This window comes from Cebus imitator, unplaced genomic scaffold (genome assembly GCF_001604975.1).
Source record: "Cebus imitator isolate Cc_AM_T3 unplaced genomic scaffold, Cebus_imitator-1.0 Scaffold155, whole genome shotgun sequence".
Taxonomy (NCBI): Eukaryota; Metazoa; Chordata; class Mammalia; order Primates; family Cebidae; genus Cebus; species Cebus imitator.
The window spans coordinates 3,067,143-3,086,758 of NW_016107470.1; the positions used below are offsets into that span (position 1 = coordinate 3,067,143).

A 19,616-nucleotide genomic window follows, 5' to 3' on the forward strand; every position below is an offset into this window, starting at 1 on the left:
TTACAGAGAAAAAAACAACTGCAACATGTTAAAAAAAGAGAATTACAAATGGAACCAGAACAAAGTTGCTTGTGAATTTCTGGGTTGTAGTGAATGATTTAATGTAATGAAGTCCACTGGGCCAATTGAATGTAGATAATTTCTCTCTCCCTAAGGAGAAGTAGTCATTGCTGAGCACCTGCCAGGTATAGGCACTTAGCCAGATGGGTGGCATATCTTACCCAATCTGCTCAACAACCTTCTGATAGAGATATAGTTGACCCTTGAACAACATGGGTTTGAACTGCATGGTGCCACTTATATGCAGATTTTCTTCTACCTCTGCCAGTTCTTGAGACAGCAAGACCAACCCCTCCTCTTCCTCCTCTTCAGCCTACTCAATATGAAGATGATGAGGATGAAGACCTTCATGATGATCCACTTCTACTTAATGAATAGTAATATATTTTCTCTTCTTCTTCCTTATGATTTTCTCTTCTTCCTTATGATTTTCTTAATACGATTTTCTTTAACTTACTTCATTGGAAGAATACAGTATATAATACACAAAATATCTGTTAATTGGTGGTTTATAACTTCTGATCAACAGTGGGCTATTATTAGTACTTTTTTTTAAGCAGTCAAAAGTTATGCATGAGTTTTAGACTAATTCTCTAAGTCCAGCATTGTTCAAGGATCAACTATATTGTTATTTCCATTTTACGGTTAAGGAAACTGAGGCATAGAGGGTAAATTGCAAAATTCACACAATTAATAAGTATTAGAACTGGTTGCCAGCAAAGTCCTGTTAGGAAGTTTACAGTCTGAATTCTTGGTGCACTACTGAGTTGTCTCTCACCAAGGTGACCATATAATTTATCATACAATCAGGACATATCTGCAAGTGAAGGGGTCATCATTAATAATTACTCTGGGATGACAGGTATAAACTAGAGGTTTTTAATCCCGAACAAACCAGTATATACAGTCCCTCTACCTTGCTCATATCTTAGGGTCTCAAACTGGTTTCTGGTAGCTTTCAAATATAGACACCAATCTCAAATTTTTAAAACGGGGCCTGAGTTTGTTCATTGTTCCTTTGTTCTTCTCTTCCTGGCTTAAAAGGACCAAGACTCACTGTTTAGCTGTTTCCTGGGATCAGGTTTCTCGCTCCATCTAAATCACAGGTGTTCATTATCAGAGCTATTTCTTTCTCTAGCTACACAGAGAAATGAAACTCCAGGGAAGGATTAGATCATTAAGCAAAGGAAAACTGGAGCAATATAGCAGCACCTGCATAAATCTTATAAGGGGAAAATATAATTTTTTTTTTCACATTCTAGCATATCCTCGATGGTGCTGGAAATAAATCCCTTCTTTTGTTCTCTCTTATAAATGAATGCCTCATCCAGAAATAGAAAGATGAGGAATCAGGAGACAGCCATGGCCCAGAGACACGCAACGGGTGCTTTGGATCCTTAATCACTGGAGTAGTTAGCCCCATACCTCCTTTGTCCTGTCTGTGAAACATCTACTTGACTTTATTCTACTGCTGCCACCAAAGATCTATTTGAATGCAACAGTAAGGGCTAATATCATTATTGCAGAAAGTAGACTATCTTAATGTTATGAATAAGAAAGTGGCACTTTAAGGACTGCTCTTAAAAACCCCAATTCTAATGTGCAAAAACTAGTTTGTTCATTGAAAGTATCCCAAGAGGGGGTGTGTAGAAATCTAAACTTCAAATGGCTCTCAATTTTAGCATGCATCAAAATTCTCTGAAGGAGGAGTTATTAAAACACCCACAGTACTGGACCCCATCTCCAGAGCTTCTGATCAGCAGGTCTAGGATAAGACCTGAGAATGTGCATTTCAAGGAAGTTTCCAAGTGATGCTATTGCTGCTGGTTTCAGGACCATACTTTGAGAACCAGTGCCCTAGCATAAAGCCAAAGGGAAAGGAGATTTTTGTCTATAAAAAGAAGTGAAATCTAAAATGCGCTTCCTGGAGCAAATTTATGCAAAAGTCCATGGAATGAGATTGAAACACCCATGAACAATGTTTCTTCCAGAAGTCTATTTTAAAGTCTAAACCAGGCATCAACAAATATTTTTCTGTAAAGCATCAAATAGTAACTATCTTCAGCTTTCAGGCCAGATAGCCTCTGTTGTAACTACTCAACTCTGTGGTTATAGTGTGAAAGCAGCCAGAGACACTATGTAAAGAATGAGCATGACTAAGTTGCAATAAAGCTTTATTTATAAAAACAGATAATGGCATGCTGGATTTGGCCCACTAGTTGTAGTTTGTTCATCCCTGGGATTAACTAATGAGGTAAATTACATAAGGCAACATATATTAGTCTGTTAAAGCCTGTGTGCGCCTGTGATCAATGAGAAACTAACCAAGTTGGAAACCTGACTGTGTAAGCCAATCTTTGATGCCTATTTTGGTTGTACAGGATTGATAAAATAAGCGCCCTTATTATAGAGGCAAAGAGTGGGAGATACGAACTCTTCTTGCAATTCAGTCCCTAAGACTAGCTCTTTGGGACTATTTGAAAACAAATGTGCTACGATTTCACCCTATTTTAATAGGGGTTTCACGGCACTAGTAAAAATTGCTTAGCTATATATTTAGTACTTTTAATATTTGGTGCTTTGTCTAAAAGTAAAGAATATCTTTTCTATGTAGCAGGGTAATTTATTGAGTTGTTAATTAATTCAGATTTTGTTTTCCATTTGTTTTTCCTCTTCCTCATTTCAAAAGAGGCCACTGGGGTGTCTATTCCCAGGAGTGGTTTGTATTGCTGGCTAGAGCTGCTAGAAAATAGAACTTGCCTGGAGAACTTTTGTAAAAACAAAACAAAACAAAACAAAACAAAACACCCAAGTCCACCAATTTTCTGAAGGGGAAGAAGAGAAGAGCAAGTGTCTTTGATGGGGGGAGAAGGGGGAGCAGATGAGATGAGGAAGAAAGGGTCCAAGCCGTGGATGGAGAGAGAAGAAGGGACTCTCTGATAGTCAGTCCCCACGTCTCTTCCTACTTAGGCTGTCAGTAGCATTTGACACAGTTGGCCATTTCATTCCTTCCTCTTGGAAATACACTCTTCACTTTGGCTTCCAGATAGTGATGAAGGAAACCAGAATATTCCATTCTAAAATATGCCTCTTTGACATGAATATTTTTAAGCTAGGAGCAGCTGCAGAAAGGGCTGCCTGGGCTGCTCTTTCTTACCTATATATAGCAAGCCATAACAATTCCTGGAGAGCTTCTGCCTTGCCTTTGTTTACCCAAAAGCAAGACAGAGAATTACAAAGACAAAAGGTTTTTTACACTCCTCACTCCCACCTCTCCCACCTGAAAACAAAATAGAAGTTCTCTTTGAACAGACCTTTATCAGCTCAGAAAGGAGCTAGAGTGAGGAAATTTTATTCCCCATCAATTTACCGTCCCACATTTCCCCACCTCTAGGAGCCTAGGACTGACGTCCTCTTTGCCTTGTCACTTTCCCAAAATGTACTATTCTGGCCGGGCGCGGTGGCTCACGCCTGTAATCTCAGTACTTTGGGAGGTGGGGGAGGGTAGATCACTCGAGGCCACCAGTTTGGGATCAGCCTGGCCAACAGGGGCAAAACTCCATCTCTACTTAAACAAAAAAAAATGAACTGGGCATCGTGGCGGGGACCTGTAATCCCAGCTACGTGGGCGGCTGAGGCAGGAGAATCACTTGAACTCAGGAGGCAGAGGTTGCACTGAGCCGAGATCGTGCTACTGGGCAACAGAGCAAGACTCCATCTCAAAAAAAAAAGTACTGTTCTTTGTTGGATATGCTATGTAAGAGACTTTTAAACCACTACTTTTGAACACATCCCCCGCATGATGTGCACTGCATGTGTTAATAAAGTTGTTTTTCTCTTGTTAATTTCTTTTTCTCTAGAGGTTTGTCTCAGCTACAAACTTTATAAGGGTTAAAGACAATTCTATTTCCTCCCTTTCAGTGCTCTCTCCTCATTTCTCTCTTACCTCGCTAGCTGCTTCTTCCTCTCCTTTGCTAGTTCCTCCTCACCTACCTGACATCTAACACCTAGAATGTGCCAAAACACAGTTCTTGGTTGCCTTTCCTCCCCTCCCCTTCTTTTCTCTCCTCTTCCCCACGATTCTATTTGAAATTTTGTCTACTTCCCTGCACTCCTTTTCTGCCTTCTCTTTTTTCTATCTCTCCTTAGCCCTTATCACTATTCAATACACTATATATTTGAGTTATTTTCTATCTTCTCTGCAAATGCAAGCTCCGTGAAGGCAGGGATTACACAGGCAGCCTGTCTTAGGGGGGCTGCTGTGAAGTCCACCATGGGATGCTGAACCTGAGGGTGCTGAACCCTGCACGCCAGTGATGCCAGCTGCAGCCAGGATCCCACTGGCTTACTTTGGCATGGGAGTACCAGAGATACCCACTTTGCAGAGATCAAGCAAGCTTGGACAATTATTTTATCAGTGGTTACTTTGGCTGACAAAAGTTAAGAGGCTCTTTCTTAACTTTTCAAGTACTCTGTAAGCATGAGAGAAGGAGCAAGATCATGAAAGAGAGAGAGGAGAAACGCAGAGGAAGGAGGGCAGGGGGGCAGAGAAAGAGAGAGAAGGGGAAAGAGAGAGAGAGAGACCTAATAAAAGTTAAGATTGACTTTACCAAAAATCAGGTGGAAAGGGTCTTGGATTTGTTTGAATAAAAGAAAATGTTTATTATGTGACATTTCCTACATACCTAAGTTTATGAACAATAATTCATACACCCCATAATAGTTCTTATGACTTGAATAATGAAAAATAAAACAAATCCCACTTTACATGTGCAAAAATAGAATCTAAGAGTGAAAATACAAAGATGAAGTGAACTTTCTACTTCTCCCCAAACTCTTCATGTGGGCACGCCGTGTCTAATTGCTGCTTGTTTCTCAAAGTCCCCCAGGATTTTATAATAAATTCTAATGTGCCCCAGAGTTAGTGTGCACTTCCTTTGTTCTCCCTTTGGGTGGAAGAAATGGTGCTAATGAGGAAGGGCTCAGTTCAGATTTGTTTGATGACCAGAAAAGCTGACTCTTCAATCTTTTCCTCCCTGTTTTAGCACAGGCACACCTGTTTTTAAACCCTGCCTTGTTCCAGCAGGAATTGCCCAGAACCCCATGTGAACCCAGAGATGCCAAGGCTCCTTAGCCAATGAGAGTTCTTGATTCCTTTGCCTGCGATTTAAAACTTGAATGTTTGCCTGCTGGGTTGCAGCACGTGAAACTCATTATGCAGCTTTGAAACCTGGCCTCCAACACAGAATGAGAACAGCCTGTTCAAGAGGAGAAGGGCTGTTTGTTTCAGCCATGAGTGCCAAAAGAGAGAGAGAAAAAAATAAACTGCTTCCTTATTTGGCCATTTTAGAGCATAAAATCTCTATTTTCTTCATTTCTCAAGATCAGGGGTTCATGATCTTGAGCTGAGGGTTCAAGGTTAAAAGGTTTTTGGGCAGGTAATCATGCCTGTAATCCCAAAACTTTGGGAGGCTGAGGCAGGGGGATCACGAGATCAGGAGTTCGAGACCAGCCTGGCCAATATGATGAAATCCCATCTCCACTAAAAATATAAAAATTAGCCAGGCATGGTGGAGTGTGCCTGTAGTCCCAGCTACTCGTGAAGCTGAGACAAAAGAATCATTTAAACCCGGGAGACAGAGATTGCAGTGAACCAAGATCATGCTACTGCACTCCAGCCTGGGAGACAGAGTGAGACTCTGTCTAAAAAAAAAAAAAAAAAGTTTTTAAATAAACAACTTTATTAGTGACATCTGGGAGCACTATGTATAGTCAATTTCCAAGCCTATATGAATGATTCTTCGCTTTTACATCTAGTTTCAATGACTTGACATATAAATAATATTTTGAAGAAACAAATTATTATAAATCCTAGGAAGGGACTTTGAAGGATCCTGTGATAAATTCCCTGGTCTTAAGATAATTATCTCAAACAAATTAAAATCTCAGCTCACTTTTTTTTTTTAAGATTCCCAGGGAATGAGACACCTTATCTCCTCTAAATATATCTCACTATAAAACTGTTGATCATGGCAGAAAAGTGCTCAGTAAACGTAAGTTTTCTCATTAATTTTTTTGTGTGTTCTTCTAAAGTTAGCCACGCATTTCTACTGAATGCATTGATCCTAATCTGGAATGAAAAGCAACCATGGGCAATCATCATTTTGAATAAATGAGGGAAAATCAATAGTTATTTCTTATTCCATGGAAATGGAAATACTGAAGCCATGGTGCATTGGCTGTGACAAAATATGTAGCTTAAGATTCTCTAAATTCATAAGATAAAAATGATTTAACAACAATCATGATTCAACAGGAACACAGGTTTCTCAGACTAAATGCTTTTATGCCCATGAATTGGAAGCATGCGTGATGGTCTTTGCCTGTGCACGTTCCTATTTATCTTTTCTGAGTCTTTCTATGTCATTATTGTTTTATGATTTGTCCTTTTAAATAGCTTTTAGTATCTAATCCCTTCTATTACATCTTTGTGTCAGGCTGGAAATCAGAGCTAAAAATAAAGCCAGGAAAATCAAAGAGTGGTATTTATAATAACAACTTCCTGAGCACCTACTTGCATAGGCCAGGCACTATGCTAGGTTTTCAGGATGACAATAATGAATAAGACATGGCTGTGCTCTATAGGACCTCACAATCTACAGAAGATGGGAGACTGTGAAGACTCGACTCTACCAAAAGGAGCCGTGTGTGGGAGAGGCTGATATGGAGTGCTGTAAGAGCATGGAGGATGTGGTGAAAGTGGGCCTGGGAGGATACTGGGGATGAGTTCTGGTAAGATTACAGAGAGAAGATTTTTAATCTGAGACCTAGAGGAAATGTAGGTTTTCGCCAGATAGGTAGAGTGAGGAGAGAATGAAATTTTAGCAAATGTCAGAAAGTGACAAAACCACATCCAATAGGGTATATCATTTAAGGGAAACTGTTAAGTATCTTGAAATGGGTGGGACATATGATCTACATGGTGTTATGTTAGGTGAAGAAGCTATAAAAACAACAGATGAAAAATGTGAGAGGTCTTTCAATTAGCAATGAAATAAGGAAGATACTGGGTCCTATCAAGACAACAGGTTCCTATGTTATGCTAGGAACCTATTATACCTGACCAACAACAGTAAACTTTGCTGACTTTAAGACCAAAATGCCAGTCAAACATTTGAAACCCAAATCTTTCTAATCTGAAAAAGGAGCCCCAAATTCTTCCCTGAATGTAAAAGTGTCTAAGAGATCTTAGAATGGTGGACAGCTCTCCTGTTCAGACCTTCTTGTTTACAAAAGCTAGTCCAGTTCCTGAACAACTATTTCCAATGCAGAAAAGTCTCTGCTGAAAAAGAGGGGGCTTTATCTTCAATAGGAAAACGGGTGAGATAAACATGACAAGCAAATACCAAGAAACCAGTTTCACTAAAATTTGTTCTGTTCCCTCAAAGTTTTTTTTTTTTTTTTTTGGCTTCATTATCTTTATTGACAAGGTAACTTTTCATTAACAAGCATGACAAATACTTCAGTTACACAGCCAACTGTGTCAAGTCATTTTATAAAATGAAAAGGCAGGGGTATAGATTGTGTTGTTTTCTCCATACAAATTATTCTTTAGAGGGAAGACCCTCTAAAATGCAGGAAAAGCTTTAAAATGTCCAGTTGAGAGGGTCTAAAAAACGACATCATCACAGTCTAAAGTGAACTGATCATAAATTTGGTATTTGTGTTTTGGAAGGCCTTTCCCTTGACTGTTTAAGGCAGTGGAAAGTTTGTGTGAGTGGGCTGAACACATTACAGCACCCTCAGAAGGAAACAACACGTTCTTGATCTACATTTATGTGTTGCATAATGACACTTTGGTCAATGACAGACCACAAGTACAACGGTGGTCCCATAAGGTTATAAAAGGGCTGTAAAGTTCTGTCACCTCATGACATCTTGATGATCCTGACCCTGTGCAGGCCTCATTTAATGAGTGTGTTTATGTCTTCATTTTTAATAAAAAAAAGTTTAAAAAGTAAAAGGATAAAAAAGTTAAAAACAGAAAAAAGCTCATAGAATAAGAAAATATTTTCATATAGCTGTATAATGTGCTTATGTTTTAAGCTAAGTATTACTGCAAAATAGTCAAAATGTTTATAAAAATTAAAAAGTTTACAAAGTAAAAAAGTCAGCTAAGGTTATTTTTGAAGACATAAAATGTTGAAAATAAATGTAGTATAGCCTATAGTGTTTATACAGTTTATAGTAGTGTACAAAAATATTCTAGAACTCACTGACTCACCCAGAGCAACTTCCAGTCCTGCAAGCACCATTCATGGTAAGTGCCCTATAAAGGTGTACTATTTTTATCTTTTATACAATGTTTTTTCTGTGTCTTTTCCATGTTTAGACACACAAATACTTACCATTATGTTACAATTGCCTACGGTATTCACTAGTGCACAGTAACATGCTGTATAGGTTAGCCTAGGAGCAATAGCCTGCAACACGTAGCCTAGGTGTGTAGTAGGCTATACCACCTAGGTTTATATAAGTACACTCTATGATGTTCATGACAAAATCGCCTAATGATTCATTTCTGAGAATACAGTATCCCCACCGTTAACTGATGCATGACTGTCTATTTAACCGGTCCAGAGGAATCTTCACTTCCTTTTCAAGTCACATGGTTTGGACCCAGAATTATTAGTCTTTTAGAGTTTATTTCACTCCTTCCTACTTCCAGAGCTCCCATAGAAGAAGTTCTACCATAACCTTTAACATATAGTGTTCTTAATCTCTCTCATGGGACAGTTATGGGCCCAGTGATGGAAAATTTCATGTCATGGTTATTCCAATGCATTTGATGATGGTGCAATGATCAAAAGAGATGCCAGTGATGACAATTGAACGTCCCTTTGCCTTCCCAGCCTCCTTCATATATTCTCAGGCATAGGATGACAAAGGGAAGTCCACGAGTCACATGAAGAAAGACTGTAGCCATGGGTACACAATCAGGAGGTCCTCTGCTTGTGTCCACCCCCCCACCCTCCTCTCCAACACCCTGTCCTATTTCTTCCTAATGTTGTTTCTCCACCATCTTGCAACTACCACCATCTTCTTCCCAAAGTTTTGCTTGGTGACTCATTCCAACCAAACCAATGCTCAACCTGTATCTGGCAGAGTTGGTGCTCAAATAGTTGCTGGATGAAATAATATGATCCTCAAACTCTCCAAAGTAACAAAACTCTAGGGGACCCTTTTTTTTTTTTAATGAGACAATGCTTCCATTCGTAGGATGAAAGGAGAAGATGTTTTGAAAATTACGTCAGTCTAGGTTTGCACCAAGCTGTCCCACTAATTGGACTTAAGGCAAGGGCTTAACCTCTTGGAGATGCTATTTCGTCAACTATAAAAAAGTAAGATAATAAACCCTATTTGAAGGGTTTTTGTGAGTATTAAAAGAGATAGCATATATGAAAATGACTGGCAGAGTGCTTGGTACCTAAATAAATGCTTATTCCCTCCCAGTAGTATCCCAGAAGTGTTGCCAAGTTGTCTTACAAGGTATCTTTAGGATAACAAATAATAGGGAGTAACTTATTTCTGATGTGGTTGAATGTCAGAAGAGATAGAAATAAAACAACAGTCTTAGGGAGTGATATTCTTAGGAAATTATAAAGGAAATGAAGACTTCTGTGGTTAATTTCTCGGTTGGAGTGTAAGAGGAAATTCAAGTTGTTCATTAATTATACTTACCAATTGAGTCTAATTGGCAACTACCCCCAAATGAATAAAACAAGCGGGAGTCAAGAGAGAAAAACGGCAGGCATCCTGTCAAAAAATAAAATCTTTGAAATTTCTACAACCCTATGGTTGCATACACATTTTATTAAAGCAGATGGATTACTCTATGTAAATTTATATATGTGACGGCAACTCAAGTTGCACACTGAAACCTATGTAGAGCATCACCCAGCCCTTCTGCACCAGCTGTATCTTGTGTCATCACTCCTCAAACTGGACAGGTCCTTAAAAATCATAGACCTTTGCTGGAGGAAGTATCTTTCTTTATTCTTTTTAGCCTGGATAGCTGCTATAGTGTGGAAAGGGTCAAATGTTAGTATCTTTTAAGTGCTTGTACTGATGCTTAGCACTTAGTAAAACCTCAAGAAATGTTAGTTGTTATATTAATTGTAATGATAATTATGAATCTTTCAATTCTGTGTTTTCCAGGACAGGACAGGAATTGAATTTTTTCCTTTCCTCCTTTTAATAACATTTTCCTGATTTCTAGAGAATTAAGTGTTCTATTTTCAAGTGTTGAGCTACTTTTGACTTAAAAGAACTATCCATTTTGAGGCTAATCTACCCAGTTTCTTTTCTTTTTAAAACAAGAATTGAAACAAAGCTCAGGTGTTACTCAACATGCATAATATTATTTACTGGACTGATTCCTCTTTCTCTCTCTAGCTAAGGTATAGATATAAATATGTCTGTTGTCTATGACTGGATCTACCTAGCTTCCAAAAAAGTCATCAAAACCACTTCAGTATAATTGACAGGCTGTCTACCAATTTGGTTATTCTTTCCCAATCTGGGAGATAAATTTAATGGTAAAATCACATTCCTGGAGTTGCTAAGCAGGCTAGCTTTTGGTCACATGGCTCTGATTTCAAATCTAGGCCTTGGAGGAGGACCCCATGAGTATGAGCAGCTCTGCTCTGCCTTCATTTTGTTCCTTCCTTAGAAACAGCATTAAGGCAAGACCTCAGATCCTCAAGTTAGGTCTCTGGACCCTTGCTTAGCTTCCTAGGATTAAGCTAGACTTCTAGAGCAGCCTCACTTATGGTAAATATTAGAAGGTAGGAGTTTGGCAGCTGGTAGCTGGCTGGAGAGAGGCATGTAGGAACTCACTTACTTTTCATGAAATATCAGCATCACTTGGTATATGTCAGTGCCCGTACCCTGGCAAAGCTGCCTTCTTGTAAGAATGCACTTACTGCGGAAAACACAAAGCAATATCCCTGGAAGCACAGACTCTAAGGGTTGGTTCCTCTGGATTCTCAATAGTTTGTAAAGTAGTCAACCAAGAGTAACTACTGTACATTCTCAAGAAAGTTCCTAATTAGTGTGTTTCTGAGGACATAAATTCAGCTTTCAAGCCTATACTCCTCAGGCCATTCTACCACTGTGTATGGCAATTAGACGGCTGGCTTAATATTATCTGTAAAGCTTCAAATAGGCTACACCACAAACACTCCTGGATATTTAGTACAAGTACCTGTTTATGGAACCAAGCACAAAATTGGCTTAGCTATGTCTTTCCTGCAGAGTGAATAGCATGCTGCTATTTTCAGCTTATTTTTCCCCCAATTATCAAACCCTAATGAACAAAAAGTTAAATAACACTTCTGTGAAGGTCAACCAGGGTGAGATGAGTGGTAATACGGTTAAAAAATGGAAATCTCTGGATAGCAGTGTTGTGTCCCCAAATTGTCCTAATATTTTCTTAATTACACTTCGGGACACAATAGAAAAAAAATGGTCTTAAGGGGAAAAATTACGAAAAAAAAGCAAAACTAATGTAGTGCCACAAGGCTGGGCAAAGAACAGCAGACTGGGAGTTCATAGTTCAGGTTCAGATAAAAGCTCTACCAAGGTAATTCACATAAAGAATTTAGTTCGAACCTGTTACTGTGATTTTTTAAAAGTGGCTTTCCTATCTGCAGGATGAAAGAAATGAGCTAGGTGATGCTCATTGCCTGAATTCCTGTGGCACTTTGTATCACTAAAGGGCACTTAGCATTTACTGCTTTGAACTATTCATGATAGCAAAGACATGGAATCAACCCAGGTGTTCATCAATGGTGAATCGGATAAAGAAAATGTGATAGATATATACCATGGGATACTACACAGCCATAAAAAAGAATAAGATCATCACGTCCTTTGTAGCAATATGGCTGTAGTTGAAGTTGGAGGTCATTATCCTAGGCAAATTAACATGGAAAACCAAAGTGACAAGTTGTCACTTATAAGTGGGAGCTAAATCTTGGGTGCACACAAACATAAAGACAGAAATAATAGACACTAGGGACTCCAAAATGAGGAAAGGGCTGAAAATCTTCTTATTGAGCACTGTGTTCATCATCTGGGGTGATGGGATCAATAGAAGCTCAAACCTCAGCATCTTGTAACAAATCTGTATATGCACCTCCTGAATCTAAAATAAAAGTTGGAAAAAAACCCACTTGCTGCTTTGTAATGCAGCTCTTTGCATACAGAGAGCACAGTGGTTGAGGCATGGGCTAAGATGCATACTTCTTGAGTCTGCTACTTACTAGCGGTCTGACCTTGCGCCTCTTTGTGCTTCATTTTTTTTCTTACTGGTAAATGGGAGTAATAAAAGTATCCCCTTAAAGATCGTCATAACAACTAAATCAGTTATTTTTTATAAACTGGTTAGAATAGCACTCAATCAACACTAGTTACTATTATTTGTAAGACTAAGCTCTTCAACTATGCAGCTATACCTTATTTATCTTGCTATCCCTACAGTGCTTTAAGCATGACAGATGCACAAGCAAATATGGTAAAGAAAGTACTTAATAAAAAGTACTGTCAAGAGAAAATATAACAGAGAGCAGTCACAATTTATTTTAAATGACAGATATTCTGAGTTCTTATTTTTGCCACATCTTAAAAAGCTGAAGAAGTTTGACATGTATTTAGCTTCCACATAAGGTGTCTTAGAAGTACAGTGGGGTATAGTACAGAGAGAAGCATGTTTTTCCATGGTGAGCATGCAGATATTACTGACCGTAAAACCAGCAGTGAATGAGCTGCACCATAACAGGAGGTAGGATAATGGGGGAAGGGAGCTGGACTTTGGGGTGCATAGGGACATGATGAAGGAGCACAATGGACAATGTTAGCTCTACTAGATTGTTCTCATGATAGGGATGTAAACATGGGACATTTTCAATATCTCCAATATAATAAGATACTTGGTTATAGCTAAGAATGGGAATACACCTGGGCTTTTAGTCATTCACCAACTCTAAAGGGGAAAGATAATTTTGGTTCTGACTTCAGCCATTATGTTACATTGGTCTCATCAGTTTTATACACATCCTTTATATGTGATTTGAGAATATTGTTCTCTCTGATGTCCTTAACCAGCCTCTCTTACATTTTCTGACTTGACTATATCCTTTTGTTTTAAAAGGAGTAGAGGATTGCCAGAAGTGAGCAAGAGAAGAGAAGGATGTCAAACACAGCTGTGGGGACGCCTGATCTACAGGTCAAGAATGATATTCATACCCTTGAGGTAGAAAGGTACCCAACACCCATGCCCCGTGAACAGACTACTTTCAAAGGTTTTCTTCCCTTCCCTCTCTCCCTTCGTCCTCTCCACCCTCTTTCCCTCCCCCTCCCTTTCTTTCCTTTCCTTTCTTTCTTTCTTTCATTATAAAAGCAGTATTTTCTCATTGTAAAAAACATCAAGCTTTTAAAGGTATGAAGTGAAAAGTGTCACTCCCTGTATTTTCTCCCCCACCTCAAGTCTCACTCTGGAAACTGTAACTAATCAATGCTCACCTGTGTCCTTTCAGATATTTTATAAGCATATATATGTAATTTTAAGAAAATACGTGATTATGTGAACATACAGTTGAACATAATGTGAACATATAGTTGTACGGTTGTACAACTTATAACTTGAGAAAAAAAAAACATACCCTCAGATATCTTCTATATGAGCCCAACAGAGCTATTACATTATTCATAATTCCAGACTATTTCACTATATGTTTAGATATAATTTGTTTCAACAGTTGTTTACTGATGGATCTTTAGTTTATTTCCATTTTATTACTGTAAATAGTATTGTGGTAAATATATGTAAAATGAATTCCTAGAAGCAAAATTATGGGGCTTAAGGGTATATACATTTCATGTTTAAGAGGGGTAGCCAAATTGTCTTCCAAATAAGATTGCCCAACTAATGTACCCACAAAAAATGTGTAAGTACATATTTCTGTATACATAATGACACTCAATATTTTAAACCTTTGTTTTTTTGCCAATTTGATAAGTTAAAAATTGTTTTAATTTTCATTTATTTAATTATGACTGAGGTTGAGCACTTAAGTTTCCTTTCCTATGATCTTCCTGTGGATATATTTTGCCCACTTTCCTATAAGGTTTTTACTATTTTTCTTTTTGATTTGCAGATACACTTGGCATAGTATGAAAATTAGCTCTTTGTCACAGTTGTGAATATTTTCTTTGCATTGTCACTTGCCTTTTGAATTTGTTCGCTGGATTTTCTAATGAGATTTTTCGACATTTAGTTTATTTTTCTACTGAAATTTAGCTTGTGTGAATGCAAAAGTTACAATAATTATAAGTTTGATATTATGAAATGGTAGAGAAAAAAGATGTTTAAGCCAGAAAATGAGCAAAAAAGTTGTTTTACAAGAGTATATATAGAGAAAAGGCAAGGTTTATTTTAAAAGTGCTTGCTTGTGCTTTCACTAAATCTGAAGGCAACAGATACTCACAGGCTTTGTTCACTGAACAAGATAGAAAGGAAATCTCAACTGTCTATAGAGCTGCCATTTAGGTTTGACTGAATAATGCAAGCTGAAATTATATATATAAAACAATGAACTAGTGTTAGGTTCTATGTATTTTAATCTCTAAAACCAAGTGACCCAGTTCACTATTTATTAAGAGGAACTCTAGCAAGTAATCATCTTTTTATAATTGTCATCAGCAAACACATCCAATTATATACTTACTGGCATTCCAAAGGCTTCAAGAGCCCTTCAGGACTGTCTGTATCTTGCCAAATAATTAGTTATCATTTAGGTGTTATTAAAGTATAACAATGTCAAGTTAGATAATTGGCTAAAGAATCCTTTAAATCCCTCACAAACTCATTTGCTCATCAGAATCTCCTAAAATGTTTCCACAGAGTCAGAGGATGGCTGCTTTCATTCCCCAAGACAAGTCTCTTGCTCTTTTCCCCCAAGAGGGCCAAGACCCAGTTATAACATTCTCTTTCCAGGATGGATTTGAGAGGCTGGCCAGCCTTCATTCTACCACCTGCTGCCAAGATTACAGGCATGTGTAGATGACATTAAAATTATCTTTCAGGATTCGTCTTAGAAACATTAACATCAAGAGTACAGTGTCATAGAAACACAGAGACTGTTCCTCTATTATTTTTTAATATTTTGGAACTTACAATGTTACCAAATGATGTGTAACAAAATATGCGGTAAAGGATCCATTAGGGAATGCACATGCATTATGCATGGTGCTGCATATGCAATTATTATTTTGAGGCTAAGTGGATCTGTTTATGTTTGTTAACTTAAAAAGTTAACTAAGCCAGGATGGTCTAAAATAATATATATTCTTTTAGGCAGTTTGTCTCCATCTGATTTCCAGAACTAATGCAAGACTTAACCACTAAAAAGCTCACAGGTAAAGAGCAAAAGGGCAAGATATGACTTGTAGCTGCAGGAGTTATTTATGAGTGAGGTTCTTCAATGAGCATATTAGAATACACAGACATATCTTATTTATGAGTGGCAGATACATTTTATCTCATGTGCCAAGTCCAGCCAACTCTTAATGACCATCTGTCTCTCAATATCTAGTCTTCGTTTCCTTCATAGTGATAGGATTTTAGCTGGCTGTGTTTGTCCAGGATAAAGACTACATTTTCTAATCTCCTTTTAGCTAGGTGTTAGCATGTGACAAAATACCGACACATAAGATGCGAGCTAAAATGGCATGTGTGACTTCCCCACTGTGCCTTTGAAGGGAAGGGTAGGGCTACCCCTTGCTCTTTATTCCTGATTGCTTCTGAAATGTAGATTTGACGGTGAGCTCCCACAGACCATGTTAACAGGAGTGCCAGAGCAAAGGAGATGAAATCTGAGTCCTCACAGGAGCGAGGCACCCTCATCAGAGCTGAACTCATGTTCAGAGTAACATATAAATTGGAAAAACTCCTGTTTCACTGAAGCATCCATTATTTTGAGTCATTGTTACGGAGGCAGAACCTGTGTCCTAAGGCTATATGGTTATGAGCTATATTGAGGCTCACTGGGGAAAGTGTAATGCTAAGTTGGCAGTTTTGGCCATGGGTAAGAGACCTGAAGATCTCCTGCCGATCTAATCTCTTACTACATGAATACACAAGTTACTCCAAAATGGAAAACTCCCCAAAAGAAATTCTCATTAGAAACTCATACCTCATACATTCCTTTTGTCATTTTCCTGCCTCTCTGTGCTACTGCTGACCACCCATTCTTGGCCTCTCTGTATTTACCATAAATGCAAAGTAATGAGACTTATTTAACCATAATAAGAATAAAAATAATTAACATTGTCATATTTATGATATATTGTTTGCTCATATCTATAATCTTTAAAAGGAGTTTCCCAGGAAACTACATCTTTATTTCAATCATGTTGCCATTACTAAAATATTTTTGGTATTTTTTGAAGCTGTTCTCTCTCTTATAATAAAATGACTGGGTCAAGTCACTTAAACCCTTTTATGAACACTTGTTGTGCACAATATTAATGTCAGTGTTGGCATCAGAGATACTGGTAAATTTATTGAGGATATCAGTGGTGCCCTTTGGATAACCTCCATCAGATTCCCATGACAAATTGGATTCACAATTTAACAAGAGAAAACTACTAACACATATAGGATTTTTACTATATAATCCAGGAAAATGAAAGACATATACCAGAAATGGAATGTAAATTTTTGAAAAGCATGATTCATGCATTTATTCATTCACTCAAGACTTATATTAGTACCCTGGCCTATTTCCAAATATTTCCCAGTAATTTAGAGATTAAATGTTAGAGTTCTCTTTGCATTCAATTTATAACTCTTTATTTTGCATGATATCCTGGGCAATGCCTTCTAGTGAGGAGGCTGTCCAGAGACCCAGAGGTAAAACACCCACATTTCTGGGCCCTTGCCTTCCTCCCAAGTCAGCTAATAAATGTGGAGTGTAGGATTTCTCTGAGCATCAAGGACTCTGTCAGGAAGACAGCCAGCTTTGAGCACATTTGAGTCCTTGAGTCTGAAACATATAAAGCAGTGGAGCTAAGAGTGGGTGCTGCCGAATTGGAAATGCTGATCTGATTTACTTCATGAGTTAGTTCTGCCTGTTGAGCAAGTCAGTGTGTCTCTTTCAATGAAAAACAGCCTCCTACAGACATTATGGCAGAAGGTCAATCCAAGTATATTTAGTTTTCAAATATGCTGAGAGCTCTAATACAGACAATGACTTTGGTCCTCATCTGGGAGAGAACAGGTTTAAGATTCAGCACAAGTGAAATTAGATATCAGGAAGAACTTCCCAATAGGATGTGGTGTTAGGATCTGAAGGAGGTACCAGGGCTGATGTCCAGAGGTTTTGCAGGTTGTTAAATATGTATTTTGAATCTCACTGCCATTCACTAGTAATGTGTCCTCTACATACGACTTTACACTTGTATAGGCTACCTTAGAAGGGCATGGTCCTGCCAAGTGAGGAGAGGGTTATGGGAAAGATTTAGAAAAAAACAAAAAGAAAACTCAGGACAACATCTTCCGAGTAGTGTTTCCTTAGAGATACTGTTGGTATTGGGCCCAGGCGATTCTTCATTGAAACTGTGCTGCATATCGTAGGATGTTAACATTCCTGGCCCTTCTCCCATGCCATTAATAAGCACCAGAAATTGTGACAACCCCAAATCCCACCTCTCACATTTAACAATGTCTCCTGGGGAGGCACATAATTGTATATAAATAGGTGTGTTGGCTTAGGAATTTTACAATAAAACAATAGTTTTGCAGAGACTTCTAAATACCAATATCCTCAAACACCAAATTTGATTATATTTTATGAATCCTGCAATCCTTTCTGCTACTTGTTTACTTAGAAATGCTAAGCCCATTTTAATTGGCTACTTTAGAGAAAAGTACTCTGGGTGGCTTCATCAGATGAGGCCACACTCAAATGTCAGATATTACTCTGGGGTAAAGGAAAAAACGGAGCTTCAAATTCTCTTTCAAGCAAACTTTGAAAGTAGAAAAAACACTCGTTACGGAAATCTAAACCTACCCAGACACTCCATCAATTAATATTGGAAAATAGGTATATCTAAAAGGTCTGCCATGGGGAAATAATACCTTAGACTAGATTACGTATGACATAAATTTCCCTTTCAAGTAGGGAGATAACAAAGTCAGAAAAATTCTAGCCTCAGAATGAAATTTCCTACACCCAAGGTTGATGTTTACTATATAATTAGATGCACAATTCAAATAACGTTTCCATTCTGCCTTACCTAAAATATCATAGCATATTTGTATTTAAATATCATTCAAATACAAAGGAATAACACTTCCATCAAATGGAGGCTGAAGAGAACTAGATTTCTGTCTTCTCCTTCTAAAGTTTTTGAGTAAAATGGTAAATTACGAGAAAAAAAATCTGATATTGACTCAAATCTAATTTTTTTTTTTTTTTGAGATGGAGTTTTGCTCTTGTTGCCCAGGCTGGAGTGCAATGGTACGATCTTGGCTCACCACAACCTCCGCCTCCTGGGTTCAAGCGATTCTCCTGCCTCCGCCTCCCGAGTAGCTGGGATTACTGGCATGTGCCACCACGCCCGGCTAATTTTGTATTTTTAGTAGAGACAGGGTTTCTCTATGTTGATCAGGCTGTTCTCGAACTCCTGACTTCAGGTGATCCAACCGCCTCAGCCTCCCAGAGTGCTAGGATACAGATGTAAGCCACTGTGGCCAGCCCAAATCTAATTTTTTAAGAAATATTATGGGTCAATTCATATTCTGCTCAAGTTCGTACACTTCCAAAAAGTAGAGCATACTCAACAATCCTAATGCCATTTATGACTACTCTAAAATACTGATACAACTTGAATTTTTAAAGAAAGCTTAAATTTTCTCTATTATTCTCTGTTTACCGAGGCAGGTGAGACAACTACAGTTTAGAATATATTTCTCATTGCTGCAGTGACAAAGAAATTACTCACTAACAAATAATAGAGGCGTTGTTATATGTAGCAGAATATAATTTTAAAGGCTCCAGTTTTTCCTTTGGACATTTCTGTAACTAAAGAGGGTATAAGACTTCTTTTTAACAAGCAGATCCAGGTTGTGATTTGTTATAAGACTTTTTTTTTTTTTTTTTTTGAGACAGAGTCTTGCTCTTGTCGCCCAGGTTGGAATGCAACAGCGAATTCCTGACCTCAGGTGATCCATCTACCTTGGCCTCCCAAAGTGCTGGGATTACAGGCAGGAGCCACTGTGCTGGGCCTATTATAAGACATTCTGATGAACACCTTGGGCTCTGTTGGTATTTGCTCTTGTTGACTCTTGCTTTGCTCTTGTTGGAACCTATGGCAGTGGGGCTGTGTAGACACGGCATATGGCACTGAAACACCAAGAGGGCAGGAAGGGAATCAGTGTTTTTGAACTGCCACAGGACAGAATCACGTGTTGACTCCTTTAATCACAACAC

The 19,616-nt window shown here is 38.2% G+C and overlaps 1 protein-coding gene and 1 long non-coding RNA gene across 14 annotated transcripts in view; one reads left to right on the forward strand and one right to left on the reverse strand.

Annotated features, from left to right (window-relative positions):
- TRPM3 (transient receptor potential cation channel subfamily M member 3) overlaps positions 1 to 19,616 on the reverse strand; it is a 587,648-nt gene that overhangs the window by 270,059 nt on the left and 297,973 nt on the right. For 3 of the 13 annotated variants that reach the window (XM_017543459.2, XM_017543457.2, XM_037743830.1), the window contains exon 7: positions 9,802 to 9,876. The exons of the other annotated variants lie outside the window; for them this stretch is intronic. In XM_017543459.2, the coding sequence (XP_017398948.1) occupies positions 9,802 to 9,876 (75 nt within the window). The remainder of the gene's footprint in view (positions 1 to 9,801; positions 9,877 to 19,616) is intronic. 13 annotated transcript variants of the gene reach the window in all.
- LOC108314531 lies at positions 1,440 to 5,369 on the forward strand. The gene is made up of 2 exons (XR_001829517.2): positions 1,440 to 1,561; positions 5,106 to 5,369. It is a non-coding gene; the product is annotated as an uncharacterized LOC108314531 (long non-coding RNA).